Source organism: Gastrolobium bilobum, unplaced genomic scaffold, assembly GCF_033153095.1.
Source record: "Gastrolobium bilobum isolate Gb01-03AN ecotype WA unplaced genomic scaffold, APGP_CSIRO_Gbil_v1 utg43831, whole genome shotgun sequence".
Lineage (NCBI taxonomy): Eukaryota > Viridiplantae > Streptophyta > Magnoliopsida > Fabales > Fabaceae > Gastrolobium > Gastrolobium bilobum.
Genome location: NW_026899022.1, coordinates 23171 through 35368, shown reverse-complemented (window position 1 = coordinate 35368; position 12198 = coordinate 23171). Strand labels below are relative to the sequence as shown.

General features: G+C 31.7%; 1 protein-coding gene across 3 annotated transcripts; it reads right to left on the bottom strand.

The window, feature by feature from the left end:
- Positions 1-231: 231 nt before the first annotated feature.
- On the bottom strand, positions 232-7930 carry LOC133286292 (ankyrin repeat-containing protein ITN1-like). Of its 3 annotated transcripts, none has more exons than XM_061483689.1 (7): positions 7795-7902; positions 7384-7445; positions 6509-6606; positions 5633-6106; positions 4929-5075; positions 1623-2035; positions 232-908 (listed from the first exon to the last, which is right to left on the bottom strand). In XM_061483689.1, the coding sequence occupies exons 2-7, from the start codon at positions 7392-7394 to the stop codon at positions 294-296; spliced, it is 1758 nt and encodes a 585-aa protein (XP_061339673.1). In that variant the 5' UTR covers positions 7395-7445; positions 7795-7902; the 3' UTR covers positions 232-293. The 3 variants fall into 3 exon arrangements, with proteins under 3 accessions (XP_061339673.1, XP_061339674.1, XP_061339675.1); XM_061483690.1 differs by lacking the exon at positions 7795-7902 and adding an exon at positions 7563-7744; XM_061483691.1 differs by lacking the exon at positions 7384-7445 and having other exon boundaries at positions 7795-7930.
- Between the last annotated feature and the right edge of the window lie 4268 nt (positions 7931-12198).

The following is a 12198-nucleotide window of genomic DNA, read 5'->3' as shown; positions in this document are numbered from 1 at the left end:
TTTGGTGATAATCAAGATTTGGATAGCCTCCGATAAAACTTTAATTTTTTTCCCACATTGAACTTTTCATATTAAAAGTGTGTCAAGTATTGTTGCTATTGTTCTTGATATTATTTTGAATTATTTACTTCAATTTGCACTTGATCTATTTATTTGACTCCAACATTAACACCATCGTGAGAATTTGCCACTTTATGTTTTGTTACCTTCGTAATCATCATTTTGGGGCACATCAAGTCAGTGTGTACACAAAAGGAAATAAAAATTCATTATTTAGCACAAGCTCGACCTTTCTAGTGAATCATACGTTTACTCGGTCTAAATAGAGAACTACAAATGTAAGCTGAATACACTAAATCAGACCAGAGAGGAAACTGCAGAAATATAAATAAGGGTATTGGTAAAAATGCAAGAACGGAAATGAAGTTAGGAACCCACTTTAAACCATGGTAATATGTTATGAAGAAAGCACTGCTAAACGCTACCATCATGCTGATTATTGAGATAAACAGTGCCATTAGTCCAGCCATCAACTTCAAGGGAAGTGACCTGAAAAAGTCTTCCTCTGCATATCGTGATATGAGAATGGACAAGAATATCAGGATTGAGGTTGAAGATGAGATCAGTGCCATGGAATCTGATAATGCAAATATCAAGAATGATGGTTTGTCCAAATAATTGGGAGATCCTGTATTGTCATTGCTACCACCTGGTACACTGAAGGCAGCAGAAAACACTCCAGTAGCTATGAGAGTTGAAACAACCATACAAGAGTCTGCTGTTTTCTTCATCCAAGACTCTCCTTTTTTGAGCAATTCTTCATGCTCCTTTGTGAAAAGTTGGCGAGGAGTAAAGCCTTCGGAATTTTTCATCTCTATGGATGATGATGGCATTATCTTTTTCACCTCCTGCCACATCAAGGATATATGTAATGCAATAATGCCACTAATGTATAACTGCTAACTTCGTGCAGTTATGTTTAAATTAAGGAATAGAAAAAGGATCATAACTCTGTCACCATCTATATAGATAAAGTAATTCGGTTTAACATATGAAAATGGAGAAACGAATATAAGAGTTTAATGTAAAGAGTGAAAGAAAAAATATAGCCCGGAGAACATATACATGGACAATTTAGAAATTATTTCACAAATAAATATGAATTTTTAAACAGAAATAATTATGATAAATAAATATGTTAACTATGAGTGACTCAATGAGGCAGCTATTTTTTATGGGGGGAAACCTCCAAGAAACAGAAGTCAATCTAGTATAGGGGCACTCTTATCATATACATTGGAGTTATATATTTAAGTAGCGGTAGAAGACTTAGCCTTAAACATAATAATCACTTATATAATAAGTGTCTCCTTATGATTTATTAAATAATGGTATATATATATTGTGCTTGTAGTCACATTTTTTGTCTTGAAAACTAACCAATTATATTTATGAGGGTGTGGTGAGGGCAATTTACGTACATATGCCTTATCCTTGCATATTCCTTTTAGTCATAAAGGAATAATTTTATCACCACTCCAGCCTTATCCTATGTTTTTATTACTTTGTTTTTTTTTCTAACATAAAATTCTGATAAAAATAAAAATTCTAATATACCATACCTCAAACCAATGTAACTCGAGCATCATTTGAAGAGCTGCTCCAGAAACTATGTTGAGTCGATCTGGCGGTGCTAATTTTGCAACACAATGCAATAAATTGTTTTTTTCATCATCCTCGAAAGATAATACGAAATCTTTGATTGGGCCAATCTCATGTATCAGATTGAAGATACTAGCATGACGGTGCAAAGCAGCAATGTGAATTATACTTTGACCAATGGTATTCAGTTCCCATATCAAATCTGGGTAAGTGCTCATAACCACAGATAAAAACTCAAAATTTCCAACCTCTGCGGCAATAGATGTTACTTGAGAAGGCTCTCTTGTGTTTTGCATCATCTCTGAGTCATCCAATGAAAGAAATATACCCCACATGCGTTTTATAAGTTCGAGTATCGAAGCGTCCTTCGTACCTGGTTACAAACAAGTTAGTCATCTAATGGAAAAATAACAGTTGCCAACAACACTTTCTTCTGGAAAAAACGAAAGCAAAAGACGTCGTTTTTCAATAATGTTGTTTTCATCTTTTTCAGTGATGTGAAACAATCATTAAGATTATTCATGATCTAACCAAATCGATCTTGACCGAATATTTTCATTTCTTTTTGGAAATATCAAATCCGAACAAAATGTATTAACTTTGGTTTTGTTTGGTGGAATGTAAGAGTTAGAAGTCTTACCATCAATCTTGATCATTGATTCACTTGTATCCAATGGCTCACATTATTAAGAAATTTGAGTCTTTAGATATAAGTGAGATCAACGAACAAGATTGAGAGTGTAACTTACACTCGTGTAAAATGATCCTGACCCTTGTTTGGTCGTCTTATAAGAGCTCGTTTGTATTCAATTGTCAAAAAAGTTCTTTCTATGACTTCCTTATTTTAAAAGTATTTTCTATAAAAGTTAAAACTACTTAGATTTTTAAAAAATATTTGATTTTTGAAAAAATATATTTGGCTTTTGACTTCTGTTTTTTTTAGAAGTTAAAATCTTTAGCTTCTGAAAAAAGTAAAATTTTGACTTTTTTTATGACTTCTGCTTTTTTTAAAACAGGCATCCAAATAGAATTTTTTTGAGAAGTGCTTTTTTTCCTTAAAAAAAGTAGCTTTTAAAGAAAAGAAAAAAGTTCATCCAAACGAACCCTAAGCCTATTGATTCAGTTAAGATTTTGGTTTGTTTTATGCATGCGTGAGAAGTGAAGTTCCATATTTAAATGAGGATAATATAAGTGACAGAATTCATAAGCTAAAAGATTTAAGATTTTAAGTTGAGATGTGATAAAATATATATTTTACTATTTATATACTTACAGATAATTACATTTCAATATAAAAATATTGTTTGATTCAGTTTGTGGCTGATATCTATTTCATAAGATTTTTACTAGTAATGAAATTTGTGATTGATTGGATCATGGAAAGTAAAAAAGAAGAAGGTAAAGCTGCATATGGATTTTAAATAAATAAATAAAAAACTACATGGCGTTATACAAATTGGACCCCACCAAACTGAATCAATTACAATTAGTTTGGTTTGATTTCTAAATTAAGAAAAAAGTTAGAATGAATTTATTTTTAAAGCGAGTTAGTAAATTAGGTGTATTCACTTTTGAATTTTAATTAGTGGATCAAAATCATAATATACTTTAAATTAAATTAAGGGAAAAATGTTTGCTTTTTTAAATGACAAACAGTTATGTCATCTTAAGAAAGAGATAGACACAAAAAACTATTTTTTTATTTAAAATTTAAATTAAAAAAAACCACTCACTTTCTCTCCTATGATTTTCATTCCTTGTGTCTATCTCTCTCTTAAAATGACATAACTTATGTCATTTAAAATGACAAACACCAAATCCATAGATTAAATTATAAATGAATATACCTTTACTTGATAACTTTAAAAACAAATTCACTTTAAAATAGTTTATCTATCCAATCAAAACAAAACTAACTGAGTTCTGTTTTGAGTTATCATGTTTCTTATACACCAAACAACTGTAAAAGAACATGGAAAAGTTCTAAATTTTATTAATTGGACTTTAAACTTGAAAACAAAGTTATAACTCGAGAGCTTAGGTAATTCTCTAATCTAAAATTGTAAGTGTTTTATATGCTCTAAAAAAGCTATTTAGAAAATGGGAGGAGTTATATTGACAAAAAAATTTCTTACAAATCACACTAAGTCTGACTAGTAAGACTTTAATCAATAGTGTATGACTGATCAGACTTAGTGTAATTTGTAAGAAAAAAAAATTGTTAATATAATATTCCTCTTAAAAAACATACTTTCTTAATAATTAAACATATATAAATAAATAGCGTAAGAAAAAAAGAAAATCCAAATGCATTAGGTTCTCCGACTCTCTAAGAATAATCTATCATCTTTCAATCACAAGAAAACAACTTTTCCTGTATAGCATTTCATAATTAATTAGGATTGAACATTCTAACTTTATAATAAAGCATGAAAGTCCTCTCAACCAAACAAAAAACAGCAAATGAAGAAATATAAAGCAAAAACATAACTCAATGCATGACTCGATTGATATATTACACTCAGGTCCATACTTATTTTGTAATATGACAAAATATAACAAAAATAGCTTCATAAACCTATACGTATTGCTTGAAGTAACTCAAGTACCTAGCAAAATCAACTAAAATAGTGCATTTGGGGTAAAATCACGTGTAAATTCAGGTTCATAAGCTCACTAACAGAATCGAGAATTTACTATTTTATCGAAGTTTACTTGTGCAAATTAAACCAAAATAAAATTGAATGAGTTAATTAATTTTTTGTATCCTAAGATTATAAACTTGTAAAAGTTAACTGGAGAGTTTGATAACCATGCTTATTAGGTTCAAATAATGTAAAACAATAAATAATATAACTACTTGCAAAAATTCATGCCAAAAGTATATCAGTTGATAATAACATGCAACTGAAATGACACTCCAAAGTCATGATTTTCCTAAGGTTTTGTTTAGGAGTTTGGAGGGGAGGGGAGGGGAGGGAAGGGGAAGAAAAGGAATTAAAGGGAGAGGAAAGGAAAGGAAAGAAAAGGAAGGGAAATGAAAGATATTCCTTTCCATTGTTTGAGAGTTAATTTCCATTGTTTGAGAGTTAAAATCTCCCAAATTGGGGGATTTGGAGGATTTTGTGAAAATTCTCAAATCCTTTCCCTCGCTTTTTTAAACTCACAAATAAGGAAAGGGATTAATAAAACTTTTACTTTCTTTTTATTTTCCTCTAAAACTAACTTCCAAACAAGCCCTGAGCCCTAAGTGATTAGGCACTTACAGAAATGGAGGAGGCGTTTTCGATACGGTGGACTTTGGCAACTACAAACTGAAGGCTTTCGAGCCAAGACATGCAAACCTGTCTCTTCGTAATCACCCCGAGCAAAAGCCAGCCTTTCCTTCTGATTTAGCATTTCCAGTGCTAAGTCTGCAAGATAATCCAAATTATGTGCAGATTAAAAATTCTGATCACAGAATGAATAATGTGGGTGTTTATCAATGTTTGTTTTTACCTAGATTAAACTTGCTCCTACTGCTTAGTGTATTCAAGTGTACTTAGTAATATACATTGGTGTTCATAATCATACATGGACTTTAAAAGGGCTTCCAGTGCACAAGACTCTCCAACTTGCAAGCAATAAGGGTACGGAATTTTATCCTTATATTTTTTCAAAAAGATTGTTCCCCGTATTCGAATCCTTGACCTTCCGGTCACAAGGAGCAATTTTATTGCTACTTCAAGGCTCGTACATAAAGGGAAGGGTTGTGTTCAAGAGAAAAAAAAAAAAGACAATTTTTCAAAATCATTAACCAAACAATAAATTATTTAGATTTTCATCATCCACTCATTGTTTCTATGTTTAAAATCCAAATTCCAATTTGGAACAAGGATCATCTTTTACCTCTCCTGACTAATATGAGAGTAGAAATGAATTGATTTTTCCATAACAAATGCTTCAGAGGTTATCTATGCTATATGCTTACCATAGAGTCCAGAGTTTATACAAATGTGGAAGAGTTGATCCCAATCCACTTCTTCTAGTATTTCTCTAGATTTAGGGAATAGATACCATGCCATTTCACTTCTTCGTTGTAAAACAGCCAAGTGAAGAGGAGTTACTCCCTGTCCACCCCTTATTGTTGGCAACAATTCATTCTTTTCTCGCATTATCTCAGCAATGTGCACATTCCCAACTGCTGCAGCAAAACAGAAAGCAGTGTTCCCCAATTCATCTTGCAATTCCAAATCATCACGATCCATTAGTTTTAAGAGCTCCTCCACAAAGTGAACATGATTTGCTCCCACTGCAACATGGAGTACTGTTCCCCATCCCTTTGTTATGGCACTTGTCAGAAGCGCTGGATCATGTTCTATTATCTTCATAGCTTCTTTCCAGTCACCTTTTAATGCTGCTTTGTGAAGGGGAACACATTCCGTGAGGTATCTATGTCTTTCTTCTGCAACAAGTTAATTGAGGGAAATCATTATAGGGGGTAAACCTTTTATAGAATCCTATTCCTATATGAATTTTGGAGTTAATAACGCGACTAATGCATCTTAGCGGGAATTATCATCAAAGTGCTAAGCTATAACAACCTTAGCAAGTGAGTTCAATATATGTCTTAATCCAAAATCTTAAGGCATTGAGTATATTTACTTATATGATTTTCACTAGACTATTAATAATCAACGTGAGACTCCATCACCCTTTAATATTCTAACAATACACAAGGGATGAAATCATTGATTTTTTATTTTATTTTTTAATCTCAGATAATGCAACTACAGTTTAAAAAATTGACATTTTGTTAAAAAAATTAATAAATTGGTAAGATTTTAAGAAGGGACAGAGAGCTTACGAGTGGACAGTCGATGAAGGAGAGGCCTCCTAAACTGCGCTGAAGCAACCCTTTGCAACTGTTGTTGGACAAATGTTGAGTCTGTTGCAGCCATTTCACTACAAAGAAAACATACATTATTATATCTTTTCAATAATTAAGTCAAATAATACTACTTTAATACATGTATTCACTAAAAGCAGGGGAAAAAAATAAAACATGTATTCGTTTTTAGTGTCTATAATAATAAGAATATCCAATAATAACTGAAAAGTGATATAATTTCATGGAAAGCGAATGAAAGTAATATGTATATGTAAAAATTATTGAATTTCTTTTGATAAGGCATTATTTGATCAAAATATAGAATAAACGCAAGATATGAATGTAATTCGAGAGGTAAAATAGAATTATAGAAATGCCTACAAACTTGGCAACTTTATTCTTGTTTTGCAACAAAAATACTCTTTTTTTTTCCTCGGTCACGAACAATAACAATATTCGGGTTTAATATTTTTCATATTATAAAAAATAAAATTATCTCTTATAAAAAATAAAATCATCTCTTGCAAAACATAAAAATGTACGGAATATATATAGTGTCATATGAGGAGAAAAAAAAAGAAAAAAGAAAATATAAATCTCCATATATTTATCTGTGTACAATAAATAAAAATTATCTCATAAAATTAAACCATAATCTTCAAACATGATCACTATATGAATTATTGATAGCTTTGACTGGCCTAACCCATGCGAATCACAAAACTTAAGTTAGAAGCCCAAGTCCTAGTCCTAAACACAATAAAGTCCAAAATTTTGGTCCGGGCCTAATCTTTAAAGTACTGTAAAAATTAGAGAAAAAATAGTATTGAATAATGTTTTTTTAAACTTACATGCTTATCATCTCGAACTTGTATTGATTATAAACGATCCTCCCAAAACTTGCTCACCTATCCTGGGATAATATCAGCTCACATGTGATGAAGACATATAATATAAGATATGCATAAAATATTAATCTTTTGCAGTTACTTATGACCTATCCTCATATAATTAATATCCTTTCACATACCAATAATAACAATAATAATAATATACTGTCGGCAAAACAAGAAGACCTCACAACAGGATGGGTTGCAACGAAAAAAAAAAACAAAAAATGAAAGGCTAAGGAGAACAGAGTGAAAGAAGATTATTCACAACAAGAACTACAATAAAATAAAAAGGAGAGAAGAAAGGGAGGAAGAGAAAGAAGGAAAAGTAAGAGTGAAAGAAGCAAGGAAGCAGCAATAAGATTGGATTACCTCAACCGAGAGAAATTCAGAAATTTTCAATGTTTCCTCTTAGCTCTGCAGCGTGATTGGTTTGTTTCCAAATTGCCAAATTCACAGTAGAGAAGTCTTTGCTTTAACAGTCCAAGTGAATGTACTATAAATTGCCAAACCGAATACCATTTTTGTGGTGTTTGTGAAGTCAATGGTAAACGATTAAACTAGTACGTCTATACAATAATTGCAAACCAAAAAAGAAAAAGTTAAAAGTGCACCAATTACTGATAGAAAGTAATTACCGAACTATATGAATTGTTTAATTACCTTCATTTGTATACCGTTTAAAAACCGTATCCTACAAATTAAAGCGCTATGCTATGTTAAAAGCTTACTATTTTGAATGTAAATTACTTACGGCAATTTTCCATTCATCTAACTTTTATGTGTCTTTATATATAATACAGAAGCGTATATCATGTTAAAAATAAAAAATAAGTATTTTTTGCACAACCAATCCTTTCTGTGTTCAATTTACGTAAACTCAGAAATAGTTTTTAGGAAACTACTTAATGTAATACATTAAATTGAAATTTTTGTCAAGCATAATACATTCAAAAACAAAATAAGAATTTTATTAAAATTCAGATTAGAACCACGAGTAAAAAAAAATGCTTAAAAGATTAAGGTTTCATTATATTAATATTTTAAAGATATATTTCATTAAATTAAGCTTTCAAATATTATGTTATCATTACAATAGTCTTGCAAGAAAAATTTGTTACTCAATTTTTCTTTACAAATTTAAAATGCCATTATTCATTTTTATAAAAGATCGAAATTATGATAAAAATATTAATAATTCTTTTATATCTTTCCAAGAATATTTTGATGATAAATTTTTTAATAAAAAGTTAATGTAATAATAATAACTAATATTTAGTGAACTAATTTAGGAGATTATTTTCTCAAGTGGCAGTATGTTTTTACACTGGTGTAAGAGTTAGAAATCTTACACTCAATCTTGACCATTGATCCACTTGTATCTAATGGCTCATATTATTAAAAAAATTGAACCTTTAAATATAAGTGGAATTAACGGACAAGATTAAAAGTGTAACTTACACTGCTATAAAATGATCCTGAACATTTTCTCAATGTGCATATCCATTAAGAAGTTTAGAAAAATAAATAAATTAGAAACGAGTTTACTGTTTGAGTGGATGGAACATGATTATTGTCACTAGGTTTGGTATGTGGAAATTTATAATCAGCAAACAAAATGTGGACACGTGTCACGGGGACCAATATCTAGGAATCTAGGAACAGTATCAGCCAGTCAGATTAAGACCGACCGAGTACTAGCAGTCGACACAATTAATAATGAAAGCACGAAGGTCACAAGAAGTTGCGGTATAGCCGGGCTCAATGTTATGAACACCGAACCAGTTCGGTCGGTCGGATCGGTTAACCCCAGAATTAAACTCTCAACTGGTTTGATCCAACTAAAAAAATTCCCTGTACATTTGAACCGGTGTAAAATTGGACCAGTTTGATGGTTGGACCAGTTTTGGAGTTTTATGACGAAGGGAATGAGACAATACAATCAGTCAACAACCATTATGCCACTTATCCTTTTATGATATTTTATTATTATTATTATTATTATATTTATTACATACTTCTATAAATCTAAATTAAATGATTCAATTAGTGAGTTATTGGTTAGAACAACAACTCACTAATTCAATATTCCAACTAAATTGATAACCGGTCCAATTTTTATAACATTGATCAATGCTATTTTTTTATGTAATGTGCATAAATTACAGGGCTTTATATATATAATGTTACAGAAAAGTAAACGCGGTCCTGCAAGTGATAACGACATCGTTTTATTTACTTGCTTCTGTTTATTTACTTGCTTTCCTTTTTATTTGTTTCTGAAAAGAGTTAAAAGGTGAATGCAGAGTGGAATTTGGTGGGAATGGAAGGAAGTGAGAGTGAAGCATTTTTGGATTCGCATAATCTAAGACCGCAACTCTTCCTTAACGAAGTTCCCAACACCTTTGACGATGTCGTCAACGGAGCTTGATTTCTTCTACCTGTAACACTAATCACCCCCTTTCGCCTCTTCTTTTTCTTCTTTTTAAATTCCATTACTTAGTGTTCGTAACTTTCCTTTCTTCTTCTTTTTATTTACTTGCTTCCCTTTATTTTTTTTCCTTTCTTATTTACGCAGGAAGACAAGCCACAGTTTCTCGCGCTCCACCGTGTAGCACCACCACACCCCCACAACTAGAAAATCTTATGATCTTGCAAAGTCTCAATGTAAGTTCATCACTGAATCTCATTTTTTTATTGGGTGTCCTGCATTTAGTGAGTTGAGGCTGAAATAAATTTTGTAATCACCACATAAGGGTCATGGAAGCGAAACCAGATTAAGAGCTTGCTGATGAAGAGGTGGAGAGCTTAAACAAACGGTAAGATTTATTGTGCCCTCTTCGTGTAAAATCAATCAACTCCTTGATACATTTTTTATTATTTTTTAAACCATGGTAGTCATTCATTGCTGATTAGCCTGGTTACAATGAAGCTGTTGTACCATTTTATTTTATTTTACCTTGAGATTATTTTTCGTTTTTTTCTTTCTTTTTGAAACCTATAATTTTCAAAGTCCTTAATTTATGGTGATTCTTGATATTTCGTTTTGTTCTCTCATTCTCATTTTTTTTTCACAATTCAATCAAAATCTGTGTGTGTAATGTTTTTAGTTTTTTATCTTTGGGCTAACGGAAAAAAAAATTAGTTCCCTTTTTCTATGATATGCTCTTTAATGGTCCTTGCTTATCTATACCATAGTGAATAATAGGTCAAATGGACAGCTGAGTTGTTGAACTTGGATGAATTACTCTAACATTATACCATGCTTCCTTGCTTGTTCTCTTACTTGTTCTTACTGATTTTTGTCTTTCGGAAACATAGCTGATTTCAAATTTTAGATAATTTAGTAGTCAAATTAGATACTTTAGTGTTTGTCAATTACATGTTATGCATACCTACAACAAAAGTATAGAATTTACAATTTTTCATGCATCAAATTCAAGGTAACTCTTGATCTATAATTCTTTGCAGATTTAAAATTTTTCTTCATGATGGATCACTCTCAAATTGTAACTATTGAAGATATTGACATGAGTGAAAGTTTAGTATGTGTAGATGATATTGTTGATTTAGAAAAAGACGCGGATGAATTTGGAGAAGATGATCTTAGTGAAATCATGGCAAACAAAGATGGTGAATGTGGGGAAGACAATGCACATGCAATTACGGGAGATGTTGTACCGAATTAAGCAAGGCCCCTATTTTAACTAGAGTTTTTGAGACATCAGAAGAAGCTTATGCATTTTATAATGCTTACGCAAAAGGCAGGGGGTTTGGAATACGCAAGCAATACCATAATAAGAGGTTAATTACAAAACAAATATATAGGTGGAATTATGTGTGCTCGAAGCAAGGTGTCAAGAGACAACATGATAAAAGAGCTGATGTTGACAACGTCAAAAGGCAAAAGGATACAAGGACTAATTGTATGGCAATATTACAAGTAAAGTTGGTGGATGGCCTATGAAAAGTGGAGAAGTTCAATGATATACACAATCATCCATTGATTAACACTCCAACAAAGGTGAAGAAGTTTCTTTCTCAGAATGAATTGAGACGCTCGGACTTGACAAAATCTATTGTTTCTAAGCTTTATCAAGAGGGTTTAACATCTTCGAAAATCTCAAAGGTTGTGAGCGCTATGAACAAAGAGGTTAATCTTACTCTCGTTCAAATCAATAGTATTATATCTAGCCAGCGAAAGAATAATGTGGGACGAGAATGTCAGGGCATCATCAAACACTTTCAAAACAAGTCCATGGTTGATGGAGCTTTTTATTTTGATATGGATTTGGCAGAAGATGGAACTTTAAGAAGCGTATTCTGGGCAGATGGTAGGTCAAGAGCTGCATATGCTCATTTTGGTGAAGTCCTTGTCTTTGATGTGACTTACAGAACAAACAAGTTCAAGTTTCCTTTTGCTCCTTTTGTGGGGTTAATCACCATGGGCAGACTATTTTATTTGCTGCCGCTTTGTTAGAAGATGAAACGGAGGCAACATTTATGTGGTTATTTGAACAATTTCAGACGTGTATGTTTGACAAGTCTCTTGTTGCTATTATCACTGATCAAGATAAAGCTAGGGGAAAAGCAATTGCCAAGATATTTCCAGGAGCACGACATCGTTTTTGTGCTTGGCATATAAAGAAACATGTTATGGAGCATAGTCAAGCACTACGTGCACAATTTAAGGATAGTTTTGATGTTGTCTTCCGTGCGTGGTATAAAAGTCGAAACATTGATGAGTTTGAAGGCAAATGGGAAGTATTGAATTCT

Excerpts from the sequence above, each read along its gene's own strand:
- LOC133286292 (XM_061483689.1), bottom strand. Across the intron at positions 5,076-5,632 it reads TATAAACTCTGGACTCTATG|ACTTAGCACTGGAAATGCTA; the intron begins GTAAGCATATAG and ends ATTATCTTGCAG. Across the intron at positions 2,036-4,928 it reads AAAACGCCTCCTCCATTTCT|GTACGAAGGACGCTTCGATA; the intron begins GTAAGTGCCTAA and ends GTTTGTAACCAG.